This window comes from Coregonus lavaretus (assembly GCF_964263955.1).
Source record: "Coregonus lavaretus genome assembly, chromosome: 25".
Lineage (NCBI taxonomy): Eukaryota > Metazoa > Chordata > Actinopteri > Salmoniformes > Salmonidae > Coregonus > Coregonus lavaretus.
In genome coordinates this window covers 8,234,708-8,262,099 of record NC_140012.1, presented here as the reverse complement: position 1 = coordinate 8,262,099, position 27,392 = coordinate 8,234,708, and the positions used below count along the sequence as shown (strand labels likewise).

At 40.8% G+C, this 27,392-nt stretch overlaps 1 protein-coding gene across 2 annotated transcripts in view; it reads left to right on the top strand.

Moving 5' to 3' along the window:
• Positions 1-25,942, top strand: part of LOC311101017 (histone acetyltransferase KAT7-like) — a 29,124-nt gene extending 3,182 nt beyond the window's left edge. For both annotated transcript variants that reach the window (XM_084142024.1, XM_084142025.1), the window contains exons 2-14: positions 5,565-5,715; positions 8,179-8,415; positions 9,081-9,163; positions 9,292-9,372; positions 9,472-9,570; positions 9,805-9,915; positions 10,064-10,255; positions 18,296-18,385; positions 18,631-18,771; positions 21,350-21,443; positions 22,709-22,855; positions 23,494-23,600; positions 24,598-25,942. In XM_084142024.1, coding sequence (XP_083998150.1) covers positions 5,565-5,715; positions 8,179-8,415; positions 9,081-9,163; positions 9,292-9,372; positions 9,472-9,570; positions 9,805-9,915; positions 10,064-10,255; positions 18,296-18,385; positions 18,631-18,771; positions 21,350-21,443; positions 22,709-22,855; positions 23,494-23,600; positions 24,598-24,699 — 1,635 coding nt within the window. In that variant the 3' untranslated portion in view covers positions 24,700-25,942. The remainder of the gene's footprint in view (positions 1-5,564; positions 5,716-8,178; positions 8,416-9,080; positions 9,164-9,291; positions 9,373-9,471; positions 9,571-9,804; positions 9,916-10,063; positions 10,256-18,295; positions 18,386-18,630; positions 18,772-21,349; positions 21,444-22,708; positions 22,856-23,493; positions 23,601-24,597) is intronic.
• The last annotated feature ends 1,450 nt before the right edge of the window (positions 25,943-27,392 follow it).

The window sequence follows — 27,392 nt, the reverse complement described above, 5'->3', positions numbered from 1 at the left end:
CGCAAGGTATCTCTACCTGAAAAACATGATCTACAGTGCACCCCCCTTGGCGTTTTTCCTATTTTGTTGCATTACAACCTGTAATTTAAATGGATTTTTATTTGGATTTCATGTAATGGACATACACAAAATAATCCAAATTGGTGAAGTGAAATGAAAAAAATAACTTATTTAAAAGAATTCTAAAAAATAAATAATGGAAAAGTGGTGCGTGCATTTGTATTCACCCCCTTTGCTATGAAGCCCCTAAATAAGATCTGGTGCAACCAATTACCGTCAGAAGTCACATAATTAGTTAGGTTGCACACAGGTGGACTTTATTTAAGTGTCACATGATCTGTCACATGATCTCAGTATATATACACCTATTCTGAAAGGCCCCAGAGTCTGCAACACCACCAAGCAAGCGGCACCATGAAGACCAAGGAGCTCTCTAAACAGGTCAGGGACAAAGTTGTGGAGAAGTACAGATCAGGGTTGGGTTATAAAAAAAGATCAGAAACTTTGAACATCACACGGAGCACCATTAAATCCATTATTAAAAAATTGAAAGAATATGGCACCACAGCAAACCTGCCAAGAGAGGGCCGCCCACCAAAACTCACGGACCAGGCAAGGAGGGCATTGATCAGAGAGGCAACAAAGAGACCAAAGATAACCCTAAAGGAGCTGCAAAGCTCCACAGCGGAGATTGGCACATTTGTCCATAGGACCACTTTGAGCCGTACACTCCACAGAGCTGGGCTTTACGGAAGAGTGGACAGAAAAAAGCCATTGCTTAAAGAAAAAAATAAGCAAACACGTTTGGTGTTCGCCAAAAGGCATGTGGGAGACTCCCCAAACATATGGAAGAAGGTACTCTGGTGAGATGAGACTAAAATTGAGCTTTTTGGCCATCAAGGAAAACGCTATGTCTGGCGCAAATCCAACACCTCTCATCACCCCGAGAACACCATGTTTTTCAAAGGCAGGGACTGGGAAACTGGTCAGAATTGAAGGAATGAATACAGGGAAATTCTTGAGGGAAACCTGTTTCAGTCTTCCAGAGATTTGAGACTGGGACGGAGGTTCACCTTCCAGCAGGACAATGACCCTAAGCATACTGCTAAACCAACGCTCGAGTGGTTTAAGGGGAAACATTTAAATGTCTTGGAATGGCCTAGTCAAAGCCCAGACCTCAATCCAATTGAGAATCTGTGGTATGACTTAAAGATTGCTGTACACAAGCGGAACCCATCCAACTTGAAGGAGCTGGAGCAGTTTTGCCTTGAAGAATGGGCAACAATCCCAGTGGCTAGATGTGCCAAGCTTATAGAGACATACCCAAAGAGACTTGCAGCTGTAATTTCTGCAAAAGGTGGCTCTACAAAGTATTGACTTTGGGGGGGTGAATAGTTATGCACGCTCAAGTTTTCTGTTTTTTTGTCTTATTTGTTGTATGTTTCACCCCAAAAAATATTTTGCATCTTCAAAGTGGTAGACATGTTGTGTAAATCAAATGATACAAACCCACAAAAAAATCAATTTTAATTCCAGGTTGTAAGGCAACAAAATAGGAAAAATGCCAAATGGGGGGTGAATACTTTCGCAAGCCACTGTAAGTGATTAATAGTTGGTATTCAACAGTCATAAAAGTATGCCTAATTTACTAAAATAGTGATTTTTGTCAGACAGCGTAGGCAGCAGCTTTATAGAGATGATGACTTGGAATGAAATAATAGTCATCAAATGAAACAAATGTAATATACACAACTGAAATATTTTATTAAAGTAATGTGAATAAATGATGGTTAATAAGTGATAAGCAGTAATGGGCAGTCACTACCATCATGGGATTTGTATTAATTGTTTCAACCCAAATAATACATGAAATCGAAAACCGACCTCAAAAAGCACTAATCGCTCAGCACAAGAATTCAGTTTCGCCACCCTCATTTCCATGACGAGTGCTAGTTTGCTAGCTGTGTGGGAGTGCCTGACGCTGTTTGCTGAGGCACCGAGCCGGGTGCGGCATCAGCACCGAGCCGGGTGCCAGCGGCGAATTTTGTGATTGATTATTTTCTTATTCTTTCAAGTAAACTACCAGAATTGAGTTGCTACAGCCCTACATTCGATAAAAACAAAGCTAAATACCAGTGAATAAAACATTTGTCCCATCTATCTTTCTGGGCAGCTCACTCTGTGGCTAAGGCTAGGCTAATTCTTTCCTCTAGTTTATCCTCCCATCACCAGAGTAACTAACTCAAAAACACCAAAAAATGTAATTACAATGTAACCCAACACAGTTCTAGGCCTACCAGAAGTAAGCTAAGTTATAGACTAGTAGCCTTCTGTGTTACAGTTCAGACTTAGTGAGAAGTGTGCGTCTGTGTTAGGCTGTGTTGGTGGGGATGCTGCTGTGTGAGTGTGTGGGCTTGCTGATAAGTGTGTGTCTGTGTAAGGCTGTGTCTGTGTTGGTGGGGTGTGCTGTGTGTGGGGATAGTGTGTGTAAGTGTCTAATTTGCATAAAGTAGTATAAAAAGTAGTATTTTAATTTCATAAAATGTTACAAATTGTTACAAACTCAGTTTTGCATAAATAATGACAATGTGTTAATAATATGACCAGCCTACCTTAAATCCGACGCGAAGGATATACTGCTTCTCCGAGACCAGGCCCAAATCCTCGTAATTCGTGTGAAGAAAATACGGAAATACAGGGAGCGGAAATCGGGGTGCCTTGTCAGAATTCGTCGGCGAGTGGGTAACCCGCCTCTACCATCCGTTCTATTGGCCAACGTGCAATCACTGGAAAATAAACGGGATGATCTCCGCTCGAGACTATCTACCAACGGGACATTCAAAACTGTAATAACTTATGTTTCACGGAGTCGTGGCTGAACGATGACATGGATAATATTCAACTGGCTGGGTTTTCCGTGTATCGGCTGGACAGAACAGCTACGTCTGGTAAGATGAGGGTTGGGGGGTGTCTATTTGTCAATAACAGCTGGTGCGCGATGTCTAATATTAAGGAGGTCTCGAGGTATTGCTCGTCTGAGGTAGAGTACCTCATGATAAACTGTAGACCACACTATTTACCAAGAGTTTTCATCTATATTTTTCGTAGCTGTCTATTTACCACCACAAACCGATGCTGGCACTAAGATTGCACTCAATGAACTGTATAAGGCCATAAGAAAACAGGAAAACGCTCATCCAGAGGCAGCACTCCTAGTTGCCGGGGACTTTAATGCAGGGAAACTTAAATCCATTCTACCTCATTTCTAACAGCATGTCACATGTGCAACCAGAGGAAAATAAACTCTAGACCACCTTTACTCCACGCACAGAGACGCATACAAAGCTCTCCCTCGCCCTCTATTTGGCAAATCTGACCATAATTCTATCCTCCTGATTCCTACTTACGAGCAAAAACTTAAGAAGGAAGTACCAGTGACTCGCTCAATACGGAAGTGGTCAGATGACGTGGATGCTACGCTACAGGACTGTTTTGCTAGCACAGACTGGAATATGTTCCAAGATTCATCCAATGGCATTGAGGAGTATACCACCTCAGTCACCGGCTTCATCAATAAGTGCATTGACGATGTCGTCCCCACAGTGACCATACGTACATACTCCAACCAGAAGCCATGGATTGCAGGCAACATCCTCACCGAGCTTTGAGGCAAGTAACATGCACAGCTGTTCCGGACGACTGTGTGATCACGCTCTCCATAGCCGATGTGAGCAAGACCTTTAAACAGGTCAACATTCACAAGACCGCGGGGCCAGACAAATTACCGGGAGGTGTACTTAGAGCATGCGTGGACCAACTGGCAATTGTCTTCACTGACATTTTCAACCTCTCCCTGACCGAGTCTGTAATACCTACATGTTTCTAGCAGACCACCACAGTCCCTGTGCCCAAGAAAGCGAAGGTAACCTGCCTAAATGACTACCGCCCGTAGCACTCACGTCGGTAGCCATGAAGTGCTTTGAAAGGCTGGTCATGGCTCACATCAACACCTTCATCCCGGAAACCCTAGACCCACTCCAATTCGCATACCGCCCCAACAGATCCACAGATGACGCAATCTCAATCGCACTCCACACTGCCCTTTCCCACCTGGACAAAAGGAACACCTGTGTGAGAATGCTGTTCATTGACTACAGCTCAGCGTTCAACACCATAGTGCCCACAAAGCTCATCACTAAGCTAAGGACCCTGGGACTAAACACCTCCCTCTGCAACTGCATCCTGGACTTCCTGACGGGCCGCCCCCAGGTGGTAAGGGTAGGCAACAACACATCTGCCACGCTGATCCTCAACACAGGTGCCCTTCAGGGGTGCGTGCTTAGTCCCCTCCTGTACTCCCTGTTCACCCACAACTGCGTGGCCAAGCACGACTTCAACACCATCATTAAGTTTGCTGACAACACAACAGTGGTAGGCCTGATTACCGACAACGATGAGACAGCCTATAGGGAGCCTAGTTATTGTTATTTTATTGTAACTTTTTATTTTAGTTTATTTAGTAAATATTTTCTTAACTCTATTTATTGAACTGCATTGTTGGTTAAGGGCGTGTAAGTAAGCATTTCACTGTAAGGGCTACACCTGTTGTATTTGGCGCATGTGACAAATAACATTTGATTTGATTATTGGTCTTAAATGACTGTAATTATATATTCCGTACTGCCTAATTTGCAGAATATAGCATTTTTATTTAATAATTTGTAAACAATATGACCACCCTGTCTTGAGATATTGGACAAAATGTGTAGAACTTAAGAATCCAGACAGGTCATTTGGTGCCATTTGGGCCATTGACTAGGGATTAACATTAATCTGTCTGCGATCTTTTTGACCTTTTCCGATCACTTGATAATTAGTTATCTCAGCAATGGTAAGTCCTATCCTCATGAAATAAAGTATTCTGTGTTTTTCTAATAAGCTTCTCTATAACATGAAATACAAAATATAACACCAGAACCCCAGTTTCATTTTGTCCCTTAACACCCTACCAGTAGCCACAGAAAACATTACGGAATGGCACGTCGTGTTGAGCAACAAAGGAACTGATTGGTTGACACTGCCATTCCAAAATGGCTGTGGTGGCTACTGCTAGCTAGCATGAGGACAGAAAGGGTAGTTTTCCAGGAAAACTAGCAGTATTTCAATCTTCTCGATGTATCAGTGTGGATAAAGGTACAATTTGCATATCCCATCCCTGCATTGAGGTACGTTTTTCGACCTATGTCTCGCACCGGCTCCATGTCTTAATGTAACCATGATTGCGACCTCGGTGCAGCTCAGTGTAAACAAGCTTAACGGCAGGGTCAGTATCTTCTGGCAAGCTAACTTATAGCTAACGTTAGAGCCATGATGGCGCACAATTGGCACGGCGTCGTCCGGGTTTGGCCAGTGTAGGCCGTCATTGTAAATAAGAATTTGTTCTTAACTGACTTGCCTAGTTAAATAAAGGTAAAATAAATAAATAAATAAAATAGCTAGCTATCTTCTGTTCTAGCTACCTAGCATTACCCTTACTAATCCTGCTTTATTTCATTCTCTCACAGAGTGTGCATATGGGGAGCGGCTCTGATGGGACTGAAGATTCAGACTCTTCTGCTGAGCGGGAACAGACGAACAGCTCAGAGAGTGATGGAAACATACCCAAGAGAACACGCCTCACAAGAGCATCACTGCGCCTCAGCCAAAGCTCACAAGGTAAAGCCATGGGATGGATGCTTTAGGTGTGAATCAAAACCTACATTTCAACTGAAATATATAGGCTAGCTAACAATGAGACAGTCACCTGTCTAGGAGACCGTGTGAGGGCTAAGAATTGCTAAAAGATTCCATTATTGTATCCTACATTGTAGGGTGTCCACCCACCAGGGTTTCTGTTAGGAAAATGTGGCGCCGGACATTAGACCGGCAAATTTTTTATTTACCGGACATTTAAGATGTACCGGACCCATATGCATTGGGTGGGTAACCTGATTAGGGCATCCACCCACGGTGCTCAGAATGACAGAAATCACATTTAGAATATGGTAATTCATATTAATAGAACATGTAAGTCGAGGATGCAACAATGTGCGGTCCTTCTTACTGAATTTTGATGTGCACTTTCAACATGTTAGAATAACTGTCCACATGTGCTTTTCCTCAGCCAACAAGACAAGTAACAAACAGCTAAATCACTAGCCAATGTCAATCTACCATAGTGTACACTTTTAGGCTACCTATTCTATTGGTCAGCTTGTTGAGAAATAAATAGCCTATTCCAAACAGACTCTGGGACAGTTGTGGGACGATTGAGGAAAATTCATACAACCAGTAGGCTTAGGCTACATAAAAAAACCCTGTTTAAAACCAATGAGTCTGATGCAACAGATCAGAACCTTTATCTTAAAATGTTGATAAACTATTATTTCCTCACATTATAAATGCAGCAATGCCTACAAGGCAGTAGGCTATGTGTGAATGTTCTTTCCATAATGCAATTAGCGGGAAAACAGTGTTGTCAAAAGGGCACTGCACATGCGAGTTGTTTCATGTAACAGAGAAGAAAATATCCGTTAGAAATTTAGAAAGAGTGGAGATCTAATAGGCTACTTTGAAGCAAGGTATGACATGCCTCATAATATGTATTAAAACATTAAGGTTTCAAACAATGAAGTATATGTTTTCAAAATACATACTGCCTCCAGCTCATTGCAAAGTGGTGTGTGACGCGCTGATGAAGCCTGCCTTCCGTTGCAGTTTGATGCCACGTTCAAAACAACTGGGAACTCGGAAATCTCAGACTTCTGACTTCATTGCGTTCAAGACAACTGGGGAAAAGACTAGCTCCAACTGGGGGGAAAATAGTTTTGAACGGTCATCCAACTCAGAATTCCAACTCGAACTCTGGCCTCTTTCTAGACGTCATAATTTGACCCCGTATTTTTCAGAGTTCCCAGTTGTCTTGAAAGCACCAAAAGATACTGCTGCAGCAGCTCTTGCGCTGTCTGACAGATTTACCAATCAAAGGCTCTATATCTGTATGCAGTACGCATCTAATAAATAAGATAGGCTACATATCGAATATACTGTACACACGTGCCAATTTAATTCCACTAAATTATGCAAATTAACCTAGACCGATAAGCATGACCAGTCAAATTACATCGACTGGTATTTCCATCAATGACTAGGCTAAAAAGTATTATTTCGAAGTAGAGATTTTTTTTCTTCTTCTCCCGGACAATTGGCCGGCACCAATTTTATTTATCAGATTATCAATATTTTTAATGGACAAAAGCCGGTTGTTACCGGCTAACGGAAACTCTGCCACCCACTCTGCCCAAAATGCACTTTGGTGATGAAATGTTACTTCCTTGTGTTATAAAATACATTTTACCAAGACAAATATGATTCTTCATGTTCTGAATCGTTCAGTGGGGTCTTTCTCTAACATATCATTAATGTTATATCCAAAATGTCAGATTTCGTAACCTAACACATCCGATAATAAGCACCGAGCTCTGTTGACAGAGCTCTGCCGCATTCTCGCATCGACTTTTGAGGATTTTACATGTTGTGGTGGTCGTCTGCAAAGTTGTTTCCACGGGTCGCAAAATTAACATGACATGAGCCTAATTAAATGTAAAAGGCTTTGAAAATATAAAGATTACGGTACGCTCAGTGCTCCATTGACATTTCACAAAGATACGCTTGTTTTTGTGACAGGAATTTCGCATGAATATGAAAAGCGTATACTAAAATATGAAAATACTACATGTCATGTCACAAAATCGATATCTATCTTACCTCTATATTGTTTTATGTTCTCCGGATTCGAGAAGAAAGATGACGAGTTCAACGGTGAGCCTGTCAGTTAGCCTTAATTCTCGCACAGAATCCAGCCTAGCTGACGCAATGCTATTTTCCAGATTTTTGACCACTTCTTTTCTCTGGCCTCTATTGAATTATTCTCCCTAATTTTGGCCATCCTACAAGGGTAAAAACTCCAATAACGTTTGAACATGATAGACATGGAGCATTGTTTTTCTTAGAGGAGTATCTACACAATTAACATATTGTTTTATCCATTGGTCCCCATTTTTATTTTATTTTATTGGACACCCTATACATTGGCCTTGTAGCTAAATGTTGTGGTGTTTCTCCCACCTGTCCATGTAGGCACACCAGATGTGAAGCAAGATGAGTCTCCACCGTTGACGCCTACAGGCAACGCCCCATCGTCTGAGTCTGAGCTGGACATCTCCAGCCCCAATGCCTCCCACGATGAGAGCCTGGCCAAAGACCCTGCCCTCAGAGACTCCGACAAGGACCTCTCCCACCGGCCCAAGCGCCGACGCTGCCATGAGACCTACAATTTTAACATGAAGTGTCCCACGCCGGGATGCAACTCACTGGGTAAGATAAGTGATAATTTGGTTAGTGGCACCACTGCTAGTTTAGTGGATGCTCAACAATCTTGTTATGATTTTATTTTTTTATTTTTTTATTGTTATTATTATTTGTATTTTTTATTTTCTCCCTTATTTCGTGATGTCCAATTGCGATCCAATTACGAACTTGTCTCATCGCTGCAACTCCCCAATGGGCTCAGTAGAGGCGAAGGTCGAGTCATGCGTCTTCCGAAACATGACCCGCCAAACCGTGCTTCTTATCACCCACCCGCTTAACCCGGAAGCCAGCTGCACCAATGTGTCGGAGGAAACACTGTTCAACTGACGACCGAAGTCAGCCTGCAGTCACTCGGCCCGCCACAAGGAGTCGCTAGAGCACGATGAGCCAAGTAAAGCCCCCCCGGCCAAACTCTTCCCGGCCAAACCCACCCCTAAACCGGACATCGCTGGGCCATTTGTGCGCCGCCCTATGGGACTCCCGGTCACGGCCGGTTGTGACACAGCCTTGGATTCAACCCGGGTCTGTAGTGACACCTCAAGCACTGCGATGCAGTGCCTTAGACCGCTGCGCCACTCGGGAGGCCCTATGATTATTTTTATGAAATATCTCTGGTCAATCAAATGTGTTCTCTGTAAACTCAATGCTTTTCTGTCTCTTGTTTCTCACAGGACATCTAACAGGGAAACATGAACGGCATTTTGCGGTATCAGGATGCCCACTTTACCACAACCTCTCTGCTGATGAATGCAAGGTACATGTCAGAACAATATTTGCCATTGGTTATGTGTTTTTTGAGGTACATTAACTTCATTGTCTCGTACTATGAGAGCTACAGAGAATCAAACCCCCAATAAATGTATTCATCCTTTTTATTGACAGGTGAAAGCAACCACTCGCGAGAAACACGAAGAAGAGACAAAGGTGCAGGAGGACAGCAACAGACACGCCACACGACACCAGGTCAAATTAATCTTGATACTTTTTAAGGTGATACATTTTATCATGTTGGAAGGGGGGAAAAAAGCTAAAATCACAATGAAATCCTGTTGTGTCCACCAGACGCCCACGTCAAGACAGACAAGATACAAAGAGCAGGTGACGGAAATGAGGAAGGGCAGGAACTCTGGGCAGTCTAAGGAGCAGAAGGAGAAATACATGGTGAGACATATTCAAATGACTAGAGGGACAATTATGTTTGCTATGGAGATCTTACATTTTGGTATCTTAGAATTTTAAACGTATTTCAAAAGAAGTTTTTTCATAAGTATTTACTTAGACTTTTGAAGCCCTTTAAAGTCATTGGTATTTTGTGATGTTGTCATGTAGACTTTGTTTATTGACACAATCAGCACTCCATCACCCAACCGTTTTATTTCTCCATCTCGTCCACAGGAGCATCGACAGAGCCACGGCAACACCAGAGAACCTCTTCTGGAGAACATCACTAGTGAATATGACCTGGAGCTCTTCAGAAAAGCCCAGGCACGTGCATCTGAAGATCTGGTAAGAGAAAAACCTCAGTGCACCTACTTCCTTCATTCATAATAAACCAATAGTGATATAGATTGTATTGTAGATAAGGTAATCTTGGTTGTTTAGAAGAATTTCATATTTCACCTCTCTTGTTTCGCACTTATTGAAAACACCACAGGAGAAGCTGCGGATCCAGGGCCAGATCACGGAGGGCAGCAACATGATCAAGACCATCCTGTTCGGCCGCTACGAGCTGGACACCTGGTACCACTCGCCCTACCCTGAGGAGTACGCCCGCCTGGGACGCCTCTACGTCTGCGAGTTCTGCCTCAAGTACATGAAGAGCCAGACCATTCTGAGACGACACATGGTAAGATAATGAAGACCAGGCTTATCACCTCTTAGGCTGGGGTTACACAAAGCAACTTTCACGTAATTTTAGTTGCAGTTGCAGGTTACGAGTGACATCCTCTCAAGCCACTTTGCTGATACACAAAACAACTCAAATGCGTTATTATTATTATTTTTTATTTTTTTGTCACCTTTATTTAACCAGGTAAGCCAGTTGAGAACAAGTTCTCATTTACAACTGCGACCTGGCCAAGATAAAGCAAAGCAGTGCGATTAAAAACAACAACACAGAGTTACATATGGGGTAAACAAAACATAAAGTCAAAAATACAACAGAAAATCTATATACAGTGTGTGCGAATGTAGTAAGGCAATAAATAGGCCATAGTGCAAAATAGTTACAATTTCGTATTAACACTGGAATGATAGATGTGCAAAAGATGATGTGCAAATAGAGATACTGGGGTGCAAATGAGCTAAATAAATAACAATATGGGGATGAGGTAGTTGGGTGGGCTAATTTCAGAATGGCTGTGTACAGGTGCAGTGATCGGTAAGTTGCTCTGACAACTGATGCTTAAAGTTAGTGAGGGAGATAAGAGTCTCCAGCTTCAGAGATTTTTGCAGTTCGTTGGCAGCAGAGAACTGGAAGGAATGGCGGCCAAAGGAGGTGTTGGCTTTGGGGATGACCAGTGAGATATACCTGCTGGAGCGCAGACTACGGGTGGGTGTCGCTATGGTGACCAGTGAGCTAAGATAAGACAGGGATTTGCCTTGCAGTGATTTATAGATGACCTGGAGCCAGTGGGTTTGGCGACGAATATGTAGTGAGGGCCAGCCAACAAGAGCGTACAGGTCACAATGGTGGGTAGTATATGGGGCTTTGGTGACAAAACGGATGGCACTGTGATAGATTACATCCAATTTGCTGAGTAGTGTTGGAGGCTATTTTGTAAATGACATCGCCGAAGTCAAGGATCGGTAGGATAGTCAGTTTTACGAGGGCATGTTTGGCAGCATGAGTGAAGGAGGCTTTGTTGCGAAATAGGAAGCCGATTCTAGATCTAACTTTTGATTGGAGATGCTTAATGAGATGCTTAATGATTGAAATAGCATGCAACAGCCAATCAAATTGAAGCTACTTTTGTCATATATTTGGGAATTCTAAACTCACCCAATGTCATCTGCTGTGTTACATTGTGATTTCACAAATTATTTGTTCATCCAACGGGTTGGTTATTGTATAAGGATCGAGTTAGATAAAAAGCTGGCTGTACAATTTAGCTAGCTAGCCAAAATAAAATTGCCAGCACTGTTTCATCAAGCTAGCTAGCTAGCAACGAGCTAACCAAGCTAGCAACGAGCTAAGCCAACTAATGCAGTTCATGTTGGACAATGTCAGTTGAAACTGGTCAGAGAGAGGTCTGGGTTAACCTAAGAAATTACATTTATTGACTGCCAAACCATGTACATAAACCTTTACTAACCATGGTGCCAATATTTATTTATACAGCTCCCGTTTGGCTAATGTCTCTTCTGTCAACCTTGATAGTGGTTCTCGCAGCATTGGTAGCTGTGTTGACATGACAACATAGGGTTCCGAACCTTGGAATGGATCATGTGACAAAATATTTTGTTTTGATTGGCTGTTTCTTTCAACTAGTTGCACAAAGTTGAAATGTTTGCAACTGGATGCAACCAAGTCGCAGATTAATTGCTTATCAGTGGCAGGGGGTGTTACACAAATAAATCAAAATACAACATAGTTGCAAGCAACTAAAGCTGCTTCCAATTTGCTACGTGTAACTACACCCTTAAGGTTTGAACAGACCACCAAGACTGTCGGCTGCAGTACACCTCTGCCCAGAATGTCAGTCAATGCTTTTTTTTGTGTACACATTAGTGATGCGTGGGTTGACTCATAACCCACAGTCCCTGCGGTTATATCTGTGTTGTGGGCGGGTTTGGGGTCATTAAATATTGTGTGTATGAAAGGTGGGTGGCTGGCGGGTTAAATAAAGAGAAAAAAATTCATTAAAAATTCAAAATGTATAATTCTTGTGCAGTTCATATTTTTAGGCTACATTTAGGTTTTTCTTTCATCATTTTTATCTGTAGTTGGTGCGTAGGCCCTAAAGCTTAGGCTTAACTGTACGCGCACCAAATACACACCATTTGCTAAATGCTTTTGGGAACTTGGGCAGAAAAAGTTAGTCGATCCAATTATTATTATTATGTTATGTGTGATGATTGTGAGGCGCTATACAGATTGGACAGTCACAAGACGGGGATTTCAAATATGGCAGGCCAAGGGAACTGTACTGTTCAGATGGGTTAAATGGAATAGTAACTGAAATCTGGACATTGACTGTAGGTCTATAACCGCTCACATAGCCTAGTATAACATTAACTCCTGCAGAATTAAGCAGTTCTTGCAGCAAAATGTTACACCAAATGTACATTTTGACTCGGGAACAGGAGTGGAGAAATATAATGTATTTATTTCAGAATCTTGAGAGAATGAATGCGCGGTTAGGGAACGTATCTAAAGGTTCTATCTTTATCAGCATCATAAAAGCTGATAGTATTTCAACCACATAAAATATGCATCCAAGCCGAACTAAAATCTTATCAGAAATACGTTGTAGTGTTTTCACAGCTTTTAATTCCCTTAAAACTGGTCAAACTAATGCAGACCTGCCAACCTGCACGCATTTTGCGTACCATGCATCGCAGTGCTAGCTGTGCCACTAGAGATCCTGGTTTGAATCCAGGCTCTGTCGTAGCCGGCCGCGACAGGGAGACCCATGGGGCGACGCACAATTGGCCCAGCGTCGTCCAGGGTAGGGGAGGGAATGGCCGGCAGGGATGTAGCTCAGTTGGTAGAGCATGGCGCTTGCAACGCCAGGGTTGTGGGTTCGTTTCCCACGGGGGGCCAGTATGAAAATGTATGCACTCACTAACTGTAAATCGCTCTGGATAAGAGCGTCTGCTAAATGACTAAAATGTAAAATGTAATTAAATATTAAACTGATTATGGCAGTAGGCAGATTATGCAATAATCATATAATCACCTTACTCTGCTTATCTTAATCGGCATAAGGTCAAAATCGAAGTAAGAATACGCCGATTAAAACACCTGGTTTTCTGAGCAATCTTTCAAATTATTAGGACATGTAAACACCTTAATCGGCGTCCAGCAGTGTATTTGATCTGAGCATGTGCTAGCACCAGCCCAGCGAGCCTCCCTGTTTAGCGCGGATGAAGTGTGTTTGGAACAACTGAATGTATGCGTCTTAGAAGTAGTTTTCGTATACAAACTTTATGTCCGAAATCTGAATAAAAAATAACATGTTCACTGTGGTAGAATGTTTATTTTGATTGGCGATTTTCTGCATTTTCAGAGTGCCATCAGGTAGCCTGATTTCAGATGTGTCCATGTAAACGGATTATTAGGGAAATCGTTCTTCTTGCAAAGCATGTAAACGTTTTAATCGAACTATTATATTAATCTGACTATCCACAATAATCGTATTATTGTGTGCATGTAACTGCACTCTTTGCGTGTCTTGACCAATCAGATTCACAGAAATCGCAGGTCGCGCGGGCGTGGCAAAACACACAAAGTGCGCTCTCCACTTTCCTCTGGTATTTATTTAGCAAGCGGATAACACATAATTCCCGACAGACACAAGCAAAAACTCGTACATAAATGTAGACGCCTATACACCTAAACATTAGCGATCTGACATGCTGTATTGCATGGAAACGAGACGATTTTTCAGTCTGATCAATTGTAGGCTACTAACAACAGCTGCTGCATAGTCTAGCCAAGGGTTCCCCAAACTCGGTCCTGGGCACCATCCTCCTCAAGGCCAGGAGTAAAAAACAACAACATATGACCTGATTAGGAAAAACTCTAGTCCCATCATAGCCCATATTAAACCTTTTTACAACAGATTAATCACATCATACCGTATAAGGTCCGGGGTTTTACCTGGGTAGGTTATCAGATCAGGAAAAACTACGCGCCCCAGAATATTTGTTTTGCCACATCACTCTTGGATTTGTGGTGCCATCTCTGACTATTTTCCTCCCTCGAGCTGGATGGCAGCCCTCCACTTCGTCCATTGATATCACTGATGTGTGAGAAAAAAGGGTAGGGAAATGGAGAACGAACTGTTTGCGAAATACATTTTCTGAAATTGTATGTGTTAGTCAAGCACAACCACTATTTCAGAGTTAGCTCCTAAGCCAAGGTGTCATTACGAAGAAGGTAGTTAGCTACAGCGTTTAGTCAACGAAGCGAAAGCACTTTCTTGCCCGCACATGCTTCAATCTCCGCAACCGTAGGAGGCGCGAGCGCATGACAAGCAAGAAAACGTGCAGTGTTGTGGTAGTTCAGTGTGCATCGCTGCCTGGATGGAAACAGACTGTTCCGCTAATACGACCTTCACAGTAAGTTATGTTAGACTGTGAAAGATTAGTAGGCCTATGTTAATTAATCAGTTGATCTGTCCTCTTGATATAGCTGTATGTCAACAGTAGATTGCTAATGATGTGATAATAGCCAGTTCACCAATGACGAGGCATGTTGAATGAATGGTAGCCTAGTAGTCAGACCTAACTTGATGGATTAGGTCAGGGATGGAAATCTGGAACAAGGGATAGGGATGGAAATCTGGAACATATAGGCGTAGTTCAGTTGTTTCATAATATTCTAAATAGCCTACAGTAAACTAGACTACTACATTGCATCCAGTAATTGAATTATTCATAAAAAAATGTTTTATGTCAGTTTACATTTTCACTAGACTATCTACATATTGACACCTATTAATTAGAATAATCATTACCCCTAAATTTTACCTAGAAAAATGTGTAATTGAGACCACCTCAATTTAATTTAGGATAAAAAATATAAAAAAAGCTTCTGTGTTGGCTAAATTATTTGATAGAATTTAAGAAATGGCAGTTACAGGCTTTAAAAAAATGAAAAATGCTCCAATTTCCTGAGGGGGAAGTTGACTGACCCCTCCTGCCCTCCCCCTACCCAACCTTAAGCCTACATCAGCACCACCTTGTCAGAAAATCCTAGGGAGAGCCCTGATTGTACATCTAAACATATTTATTGTTTGCTGCTGAAGAACAGCTAATTACCAAGTACCCATAACAGTCTGTAGCCTACCATTCCTACTGAGAGTCTTCTGCCAACATCATTATTAGGCTAAAAAAGGTGCATTGCCTATGCTTTGAGCAGTGTGGGTGTCGCAAGTGCGCCGTCGTGGGGTCCTGTGGTGCCGCCACTGCACTGAAGTGGTACTCATCAAAAATATTCAAGGTTGGCAGGTCTGCTGATGTCATTTGAAAATGTCGCATGGAGAATCTTTCCACTTCTTTTTGTTGTTATTGCATTTTCTCCTTGGTCTCTAAACCTATTTGCTGCGTGAGAGAAGCAGCGATAAAAGAGAACTTTACCGATGTCAACTAGATTGAATAATTCATTTTATTGATGCAGGGCAACAAGTAATGACAGAAGGGAAGCTGCATGTATCTAATTATAGACAAGTTTATCAAATAGCCTACCAAAATGTTGAAAATTATAAGCAGAAACATAGGCCTATCTAAATAAATAATCATAAAAATCCCGCACCCCCTGTCAAAAAATAGCTCCAGCATCTCTGACTGTACAGCGCATTTTCTCTATTTACGGGTTAGGGTCGGGTGCGGGCCTGAGCTTTTCACTTTATCACATATAGTCGGGCGGTTGCTAGGCAAATTAATAAAAAATTAAAAGCTGAAATGTCTTGTGTCAATAAGTATTCAACCCCTTTGTTATGGCAAGCCTAAATAAGTTCAGGAGTAAAAATGTGCTTAATAAGTTACACAATAAGTTGCGTGGACTCACTCTGTGTGCAATAAATCTGTAACGTCCCTCAGTCGAGCATTGAATTTCAAACACAGATTCAACCACAAAGACCAGGGAGGTTTTTTCCAATGCCTCGCAAAGAAGGGCACCTATAAAATAAAAAAAAGCAGACGTTGAATACCCTTTGAGCATGGTGAAGTTATTATTTACACTTTGGATGGTGTATCAATACACCCAGTCACTACAAGGATACAGGTGTCCTTCCTAACTCAGTTACTGGAGAGGAAGGAAACCGCTCAGGGATTTTAACAATGGTGACAGAGTTTAATGGTTGTGATATGAGAAAACTGAGAATGTCTCAACAACATTGTAGTTACTCCACAATACTAACCTAATTGACAGCGTGAAAAGAAGGAAGCCTGTACAGAATACAAATATTCCAAAACATGCTTCCTGTTTGTAACAAAGCACTAAAGTAATACTGCAAAAATTTGGCAAAGCAATTAACTTTTTGTCCTGAAAACAAAGTGTTATGTTAGAGGCAAATGCAATACAACACATTACTGAGTACCACTCTCCATATTTTCAAGCAATAGTGGTGGCTGCATCATGTTATGGGTAAGCTTGTAATCGTTAAGGACTGGGGAGTTTTTCACGATAAAAAGGAAATGGAATGGAGCTAAACACAGGCAAAATCCTAGAGGAAAACCTGGTTCAGTCTGCTTTCCACCAGACACTGGGAGATTAATTCACCTTTCAGCAGGACAATAACCTAAAACACAAGGCCAAATCTACACTGGAGTTGCTTAACAAGAAGATAGTGAATGTTCCTGAGTGGCAGAGTTACAATTTTGACTTAAATCTGCTTCAAAATCTATGCCAAGACCAGAAAATAGTTGTTTAGCAATTATCAACAACCAATTTGACAGAGCTTGAAGAATTTTGAAAAGAATAATGGGCAAATGATGCACAATCCAGAGGAGGAAAGCTCTTAGACTTACCCAGAAAGACTCAAAGCTGTAATTGCTGCCAAAGATGATTCTAACATGTATTGACTACTTATCTAATCAAGATATATTAGTGTTTTATTTATTATAGATTTTTTACAAATGTAAGAATTTGACTTCCACTTTGATATTACAGAGTATTTTGTGTAGATCGTTGACAAAAAAGGACATGCATTTTAATCCCACTTTGTAACACAACAAAATCTGGAAAAAGTAAAGGGGTGTGAATACTTTCTGAAGGCACTGTAGCGCTGTACATCGGCGGTCAGGCTGGTTAAAATACTCCAGGCCAGAAGGTGGCAGTAGCGTTGCTTTCGCGGTGTTTCCATCGGCATATCAAAGATAATTTTCCCCCATCATTTTCCTACATATACTGAACAAAAATAAAAAACGATTTTACTGAGTTACAGTTCATATAAAGAAATCAGTCAATTTAAATAAATGTATTAGGCCCTAATCTATGGATTTCACATTACTGGGCAGGGGCGCCGCCATAGGTGGGCCTTGGAGGGCATAGGCCCACCCACTGGGGAGCAAGGCCCAGCCAATCAGAATGAGTTTTTCCCAACAAAAGGGTTTTATTACAGACAGAAATACTCCTCAGTTTCTTCAGCTGTCCGGGTGGCTGGTCTCAGACGATCCCGCAGTTGAAGAAGCCGGATGTGGAGGTCCTGGGCTGGCGTGGTTACACGTGATCTGCGGTTATGAGGCCGGTTGGACCTACTTATGGTAGAGAAATGAACATTGAATTATCTGGCAACAGCTCTGGTGGACATTCCTGCAGTCAGCATGCCAATTGCACGCACCCTCAAAACTTGAGACATCTGTGACATTGTGTTGTGTGACAAAACTGCCTTTTATTGGTATTTTATTGACCCTAGCACAAGGTGCAACTGTGTAATGATCATTCTGTTTAATCGGGGATGCAAACAAATTTGTGCACAACATTTTAGAGAAGCTTTGTGCGTATGGAACATTTCTGGGAACTGTTATTTCAGCTCATGAAACATGGGACCAACACTTTATTTACATGTTGCATTTATATTTTTGTTCAGTATACATCACTCCTGTGTGTCATTGATTTAAATTATTATAAGGTTGTAAATATCAGACTGGGTGAGGGGGCCTTTAATTGGGTTTGAATGAGCAAATCAATAGTGTTGTCTCCCTGTGTGTTTGTTAGGCCAAGTGTGTGTGGAAGCATCCACCCGGAGATGAGGTCTACAGGAAGGGAGCCATCTCTGTCTTTGAGGTGGACGGCAAGAAGAACAAGGTGAGGGGCCTATTCATTTTCTCTAACCCTGGACTCATACTTTACTTTCTGTCAGTTTTTTTCTCAAAATATGTATATTGGTCTAAAGAGCAAATACATAATCATGGTTAAAAAATGTTTTGTCATGTCTCACATTTCAGCCTATGGTACCTAACCACAGGGATGCCTGGCACTCCTATAAAACAAGCTGCATTATCTCTGGCGAGGCCTTTGGGGAATTTAAATGGTGTGGTTTCCTTTTCCAGATCTACTGCCAGAACCTGTGTCTACTCGCCAAGCTCTTCCTGGATCACAAGACGCTGTACTACGACGTGGAACCCTTTCTGTTCTACGTCATGACTGAGGCAGACAACACAGGCTGCCATCTGGTGGGATACTTCTCTAAGGTAAAAAAAGAAAAAAAGACCAAGGGACCCACCCACTGTACTCCTTCCACATTGGTAGTGGTTGCCTGTATATATTCAGAGCTGTATCCCTGTAATGCTTAGAGAAGATGTCATTTCAAGTGTTATTGAAGTGTTGTGGTTGCAGGTTCACCTGCCTCATCTAAAGCCTATTATTTTGGGGTGTTGCTATAGGCCAACAAGTGCTAACAGTCAGTTTCTAAATAATGTGTGTGAAATGCGTGATAGTGTATGTGATGTAAACAGAGAGGTCTACTTTCTTGGGGACCTGAATATTGACTGGTTTTCATCATGCTAACTGCTCAAGAGGAAGCTTCTCACTGTAACCAGTGCCTGTAATCTGGTTCAGGTTATTAATCAACCTACCAGGGTGTTTACAAACACTACAGGAACAAGATCATTCACATGTATTGATCACATTTTTACTAATACTGTAGAACTTTGTTCTAAAGCGGTATCCATACCCATTGGATGCAGTGATCACAATATAGTGGCTATATCCAGGAAAGCCACATTTCCAAAAGCTGGGCCTAAAATAGTGTATAAGAGATCATACAAAATATTTTGCTGTGACTCATGTGGATGATGTAAAAAATATTTTATGAAATTGCTTCTTCCAATTATTGATGAACATGCACCTGTTTAGAAATGGACTGTTAGAACTGTTAAGGCTCCATGGATTGATGAGGAATTGAAAAACTGTATGGTTGAAAGAGATGGGGCAAAAGGAGTGGCTAATGAGTCTGGCTGCACATCTGACTTACTGCAAATTGAGAAATGATGTGACTAAACTCAACAAAATAAGAAGAGACTGTATTATGAAGCCAAGATCAATGATATAAAGAATGATGGAAAAAAAGTACTTTAAATTAAATTATGGGCAGAAAGACTAATTCAAATTATTGTTATCGATCAATAATGACAAACCTCCTGGCATTGACAACTTAGATGGAAAGCTACTGAGGATGGTGGCTGACTCTATAGCCACTCCTATCTGTCATGTCTTTAATATGAGCCGAGAGGAAAGTGTTTGTCCTCAGGCCTGGAGGGAAGCCAAAGGCATTCCGCTACCCAAGAGTGATAAAGCGGCCTTTACTGGTTCTAATAGACCTATCAGCTTGCTGCCAGCTCTTAGCAAACTGTGGGAGCTGTACTGTTAGATTTCAGTGCAGCCTTTGATATTATTGACCATAACCTGTTGTTGAGAACGTATGTTTTATGGCCATTCAACCTCTGCCATATTGTGGATTCGGAGCTATCTATCTAATAGAACTCAGAGTTTTTTTTTTATGGAAGCTTCACTAATGTCAAACATGTAAAGTGTGGTGTACCACAGGGCAGCTCTCTAGGCCCTCTACTCTTTTCTATTTTTTACCAATGACCTGCCACTGGCATTAAACGAAGCATGTGTGTCCATGTATGCTGATGATTCAACCAAATACGCATCAGCAACCACAGCTAATGAAGTCACTGAAACCCTTAGCAAAGAGTGCAGTCAGTTTTGGAATGGGTGACCAGTAACATCTCTAAAACTAAGAGCAGTGTATTTGGTACAAATCAGTCCCTAAGTTCTAGACCTCAGCTGAATCTGGTAATGGATGGTGTGGCTGTTGAACAAGTTGAGGAGACTAAATTACTTGGTGTTTCCTTGGATTGTAAACTGTCATGTTCAAAACATACAGATTCAATGGTTGTAAAGATGGGGAGAGGTCCGTAATAAAGAGATGCTCTGCTTTTTTGAAACCACACTCTACAAAGCAAGTCCTGCAGGCTCTAGTTTTATCTTATCCTGATTACTGTCCAGTCATATGGTCAAGTGCTGCAAAGAAAGACCTAGTTAAGCTGCAGCTGGCCCAGAACAGAGCGGCATGTCTTGCTCTTCATTGTAATCAGAGGGCTAATATGAATACTATGCATGCCAGTCTCTTGGCTAAGAGTTGAGAAAATACTGACTGCATCACTTCTTGTTTTTTATAAGAAACATTAATGTGTTGGAAATTCCAAATTGTTTTCATAGTCAACTTACATACAGCACTGACACACACTTACCCCACCAGGCATGCTACCAGGGTTCTTTTCACACTCACCAGGTCCAGAACAAGTTGAAGTAAACATACAGTACTATACAGAGCCATGAGTGCATGGAACTCCCTTCCATCTCATATAGAGCATGTGAACAGCAAACCTGGTTTAAAAAAACAAATAAAGCTACAGCTCACGGCACAATGCCTCTCCCACATGTGACCTACTTGTTGTGTAAATGTACTGACATGTATGTGTAACTGAATAGATGCACATACGCACGCTACATTTAAATGTTTTTAAATGTATGTCAATTGTAAAGTATTTTGTCTGTAATGTTTTTTATGTTATGTGTCGGACCCCAGTAAGACTAGCTGTTGCCATTGGCGTCGGCTTATGGGGATCCTAATAAATCAAATCTGTCTCCCATAACGTTTTGATACGGTTTATGATAGCGCTTTGTTTTTTATTACGGAATTCTCTGTCATTACTTTAGCTTTAAAGATGAGACTCATACACATATTCTGTGTTCTTACAGGAAAAGAACTCTTTCCTCAACTACAACGTCTCTTGCATCCTGACAATGCCCCAGTACATGAGACAGGGCTATGGGAAGATGCTGATCGACTTCAGTAAGTCGCTATAGGCAATTTTTTACCCCTGTTCTCTCTTATTAGTGCAAGGTTGTTCATTGCAACTACAGCCAGGTGGAAGTTCCAGATGCAGATTATTTTATTAAACCCCCAGGAATGAAAACACAGGGTATTGGTGATTAAATACACAGTCAACACTGAAAGGGCTGACACAGAATTCTGCCGCTTTAATATGCCCTGAAAGCAAGTTCTTTGTGTTTACATTATGTGGCTATTAGGGCTGGGTGATATGGCCTAAAAGTCAGATTTGTAATTTTTATTTTATTATTATTATTATTATTATTATTTATTATTACTTATGGGCGATTCACGATATATATACACAAATTATTTTTAAAATCCTAAAATAAGCTTTGTTTTACAATTTAAAGGTAAAATACACTGCTTTTCAAACAGTCAGCAATAATCTAAAATTAAACCTAGGCTCAATATAAGCTTTCCACAACCATAAGACCCACTAATTGTTTAATTATTTTATCAAAATAGTTGAACCTGCTTTTTTGCAATAATTACTGATCTGGCTTTCAAGTATGTCTATGAAAATGCCAGTTTTCTTACAAATGTACATCCCCAAATTCCCCACTAATAATGACCAACTTCTTGTAGCAGGCATTATAGAAAATCTTGAAGACGGACAGGGTGTGTCATAACTGTCTACCTTGTTAGCTAGCTAATAGACCCAAGTTGGCTAGATTTTATATATAAAGATTAGCGGGCATTACAGGTCTCACAAACAATCTCTCAAGCACGAGCCCACGTGCTAGTGAGTAGTCAGCTAATCTTTATATTTCAAGTCTAGCCAACTTGGATCTATTAGCTAGCTAACAAGGTAGAACAGTTGAACTGCTATGAACACACCCTGTCCGTCTCCAACTGTTTGAACAGCATGCTAGCCTGTCCACTTTGATTAGATATTGAAATCAAGTGGCCTACCTGGATAAGAAGATGCTCATTTCTCAGAATGAGAATGAGTTGCCAATTCCTTATATAAATGCGTCTTTTTATGCTTGGTGTATGATTGGGAAGGTGCATTTTCAATTTCGCGCTTAAACATCAATTCGATTTCATCAAATGAATTTGGTATAACGCCCAGCCCTAGTGGCTATTGCAGTAGAACAAAACTACAGTTAATTTTGAGGTTTTGCTTTTCTCCACCAGGTCTCATTGCTATTTTAGTGCAGTCCATCTCATTGTTTATTAGAACTGCTATTGACCACCCTGCCTGCCCTATCCCCTTTCTGTAGGTTACCTGCTGTCCAAGGTGGAGGAGAAGGTGGGCTCCCCGGAGCGGCCCCTCTCGGACCTGGGCCTCATCAGCTACCGCAGCTACTGGAAGGAAGTGCTGCTGCGCTACATGTACAACTTCCAGGGCAAGGAGATCTCCATCAAAGGTGACAGAGAGGACTTTACATAGAACTTAATTTTTGCACAAAAAAATGGTGTCCTTAATGCCACACTTTACTGTGCTGAGAGGATTTGGAAAGAATCTACAATTAGTTTAGGGTCAAAGGTGAGGGTTGAAAATGACGCTGTCAAATTATGTAGCTTGTTCAGGTTACACACACTCACGCACATACGTAATCTCCAAAGTGTTCCCTTTCAATTGCTACTATGGTTATGCATATCCTTCTCATATTTATTCTGTTACAAACATTATAATTTGGGCCTGTCCATATAGGCCAATTCTCCTCATAACTAATTTGTCTCTAGGCGCATCCAACTGCTTAACATGCAATAAGCACTTTAAACCTGGGAAGACTACCCTTTATTTTGCCCAGTTTTTAGCAAGTATTTGCTGTAACTTGTGTGTATGTAGCCTTATCTGTTTTATGTGGTTGATGTCATGTTGTCTGTAAATGTTGATGATTTAATGTTGTTAATTATGTGGCTTCAAGTTAGCCTAAATTTCATTTGAAAACATTAGCAGATTTTCTACCAAGCATTTGAATGGTTAGGAATAGCATATGAAATGGAACACTCTTGGCAGGATTCTCTTTTTTGAATGTGTGTTATGTTTGTGTTTGTTCAGAGATCAGCCAGGAGACAGCCGTGAACCCAGTGGACATTGTCAGCACCCTGCAGTCCCTGCAGATGCTCAAGTACTGGAAGGGAAAGCACCTCGTCTTGAAGAGACAGGTACTGTATGTGACCCCTTCACGAAGAAGGTGTGTGTGTCATGACAATATCAACATTGGTTAATCCTTTGCACACTGATCCCATATATGGGATCCAAATGGGTGATTTGGTCACTGATAAGTGTTTAAATTGGAACGCTGTGGCTACAGCAACATACTATAAATTACATATGCGTCTCCGCTTCACAGCGATGTATAGCTTTCAAATTACAGATGTTTTAAACGGGACCACCACCCGTTACAAATGTGCTTGCTTCAGTTCCTCCAAAGGCACAACCAGGAGATCAAAAAAATTGAAATCAAAAATATTTGAGACATAAAAGTGTATTGATATTACTGCACACACGTTGGAGAGGTGTGTGTGGCCATTTGGAGACACCAGTTAGACATTTCTCTCAAACCCTTGTATTTTTTGTCTTGTCATGTTGTATCTCCCACAAATTTTGGCATGAATATTCTTGTTATATTATTTAACTATTTCCAGATTTCGTTATCGACAAATGATTGCAAAAAGTACAGTAAAGGTAAAATGCATATAAAATCAACAGTGTAATGTTTGAACTGTCCTCACCTTTGTTCCCTTTCAATTGCTACCATGGTTATACATATTTTTTTGAGCATTTCAATTTGTTCGTGCGTGCGTGCGACATGACAACATCCCATTCGGCTCAGTTTGTCAGTTAAGACCCTACGATTCTCTTCTCTTAAGTAAGTTGTCCCTAGGTGCATCAAACTGCTCAACATGCACTAGACTAGGCACTTTAAACCTGGGAAGGAGAAGTCCTGTGGACATTTGAGCTATCCTTTGCACTGTATTTATCATGTGTTTGCTGTAGTTTGTGCGTATGTAACCCTTTCTATCTGTTTTATGTGGTTGTCATCTATGTTATGTGGGTCTGTAAATGTTGATGATTTAATGTCGTCTTTGACTCAGTGCTCTTGAATCTGAGGCCAATTCCTGTAAAAGGCCAATAAATGATTTGAACTCCCCCTTACAGGACCTGATCGATGAGTGGAAAGCCAAGGAGACGAAAAGAGGCAGCAACAACAAAACCATTGACCCCAGTTCGTTAAAATGGACCCCGCCCAAAGGGACATAGGCTAAAGGCTCACAAGTGAGCCACCTAATAAACTCTTCTTTCTTCTATCACTCCTGCCAGGATAGGGGTCCTATCAGCTATCAATACCACAGTCTTCTTTCTTCTATCACTCCTGCCAGGATAGGAGTCCTATCAGCTATCAATACCACAGTCTTCTTTCTTCTATCACTCCTGCCAGGATAGGAGTCCTATCAGCTATCAATACCACAGTCTTCTTTCTTCTATCACTCCATCCACCCTGTATAGCTGCCCTTTGCTAGGTTTTTCTTGTGTCTGGAGGAACTCTCTTCCCCTGTTTTACATTTCGACTCGTATTTATATTTTAGTAATTCGTCACCATTCAATCAATTCTTGGCTTAAATATTGTTAAACAATGAAAGTTAGAGAATTTCAGTTGATGACTTTTGTTTTAAACAATCCACCTAAATAAAGATAAGCTACGAATGTATTTACACCACCGTCGGAGCTTTGTACCGAAAGCTCCGACTCTAGTGGACCGCATAATGAATGTTTTGCTTTGTCCACAAAAAAAATACATACTTCTGACCTGCTGCAGCATTCCTGGCTTTTTCTTTTATTTCATTCAACACAGTGGCAGTTGTTTGCAGAGACAAGTGCATTTTTTGGGATAGAATATACCATAATCATCGGCATGAACTTTGATACCTTAAAGACATAGCTTTTTTTCTTACAAGTATGAGATACTGTTGTTTCTTTTTTTTTTATGCGTTGATATCAAAATTGTATAGATCATGTAAACATTCAAATCTGAATATTTTTTTCTAGCTTTAGTAATACGGGATTTGGTCCCATGCCTCTTGTCAATCTGCCAAATGAAGAAATACAAATAGCACATAATACACGTTAAAATGTTTGGTTTGCATTTAGTCAACATAAAGACAAGTTTTACATATATATTTTACATTTAAAAATGTAAAATGTAATACAAGTTTTACTGTGCAAACCACATTACAATGTTACAAAGTGCTCTCAGGTTTTAACCATAACATCAATATATAAGAAATACCTGGTTGTGTGTGTGATCCCTCGGCAATATCGATCGCAGTGCTTGTAGCATCTGGAATAATTTTCGTGAACGATTCTGCAGCAACAAAAGAGCATTTGTTCATGACGCACGACTGGAATTGTCGGTACCTGTTTTGTTTAAACCTTAGGTGTTACTTCTCTGTGCTGTGTTTTTGTCATTCTTTTTTGTATTTTTAATAAAAATACCTTGATTTTATTTGAAGTGTAATTATTCTTACCCCCACTTGATGCTCTTCTTCCCATAAGTCCAACAAACATCTCCCCTTTATTTCCTGTTGAAGACAAAATCAGGAAAGATTCATTTAAAAGGAGATGCATTGTTTTTTCATGTTAAATGTAAAACAGGTTTTAAAAGTAATGCAGAAAAATTGCTCATACTGTTGGTTTGCTGATTAGGATTTAGATACTGAATAATCTAAAATATAGTGTGTGGATGGTGGACCACAGTGTTCTGTACAGGCTACCACTATATAAAAAAAAAAGGTGTTTTTATTGCTCCAGTGTGCTATACTTATGTCTTCTATTCACTCTAATAGGCTGTGGCTGATTATCTGTAGTAAAAGGTACCTGATAAGCACTCAAATGTATTTGAGTTTAAAAAGACAAGCGATTTGCTTTGAATATTTGCTTTGCTTTGAATATTTGCTTTGCTTGTTAATTAGATATAATACATACTGAACATAGATACAGTACACACCATACAATTTGTATTCTACTCTACCTTAATCCTGTAATAAGAACCCTTTCAAGTCTTGGGACAGAAAGAACGCTATAGTGCTTACCTGAGCGTTTGCCCATGAGCCCGTAGAACTGATGGGCTTTAGATCTCTTAATCAGACTAGCAATTTGACTGGCCAACGTCTTCTCCAGTGGCTTATCCTGGGGAAAGGATAAGTTAATTTTTTCTCTCCAATTGTGACGTTTATTGCTACGTAATAACGTTTTTGGTTCAAATTATTAATAGATAAATTATATGAACGCATATGTAAGTTTTTGTAATTTAGCAGACGCTCTTATCCAGAGCAACTTACAGTTAGTGAGTGCATACTTATTTTTTATTTTATACTGGCCCCCCGTGGGAATCGAACCCACAACCCTGGCGTTGCAAGCGCCATGCTCTACCAAAGATAATGGATATTTTTTAAATGTCACTTACCTGCCAGTCTTTGGATACCCAGTGTTCCTTGTCAGCACTAAAAGACAATCCCTGGCATGTATACACCAGGACATACAGGGTAACTATTACCAGCTGGAATTTCCAAATATCCATTGAGTGTAATGATACCAGACAAACCTATATTCAAATAAGCCTATTTTTACTTCAGAAATATATATTTAAAATAGATAATAGATCTATCTGCTCAGCTGGATAGAGAGCTGTGTCTATTCTCTGTCTGTCTGATCCTCCACTGACTGAATATAATATCCATTTTATACTACAGTACCCCATACAGCCTCATGTCTCCTCCCCTCGACACCATCAAATCATCAAGCTCATACTATTATTATGCAGTATTTAAGAAATATGGCACATTTTTTACGTCATGCAAAGAGTTGCATGAAATAGATTTTTGCAAACCTATAGGTACATAATTGAGTGTAAAAAAATAGGGGAGGTGAATGCAACAAGCTGTTTTCCAGTTTGA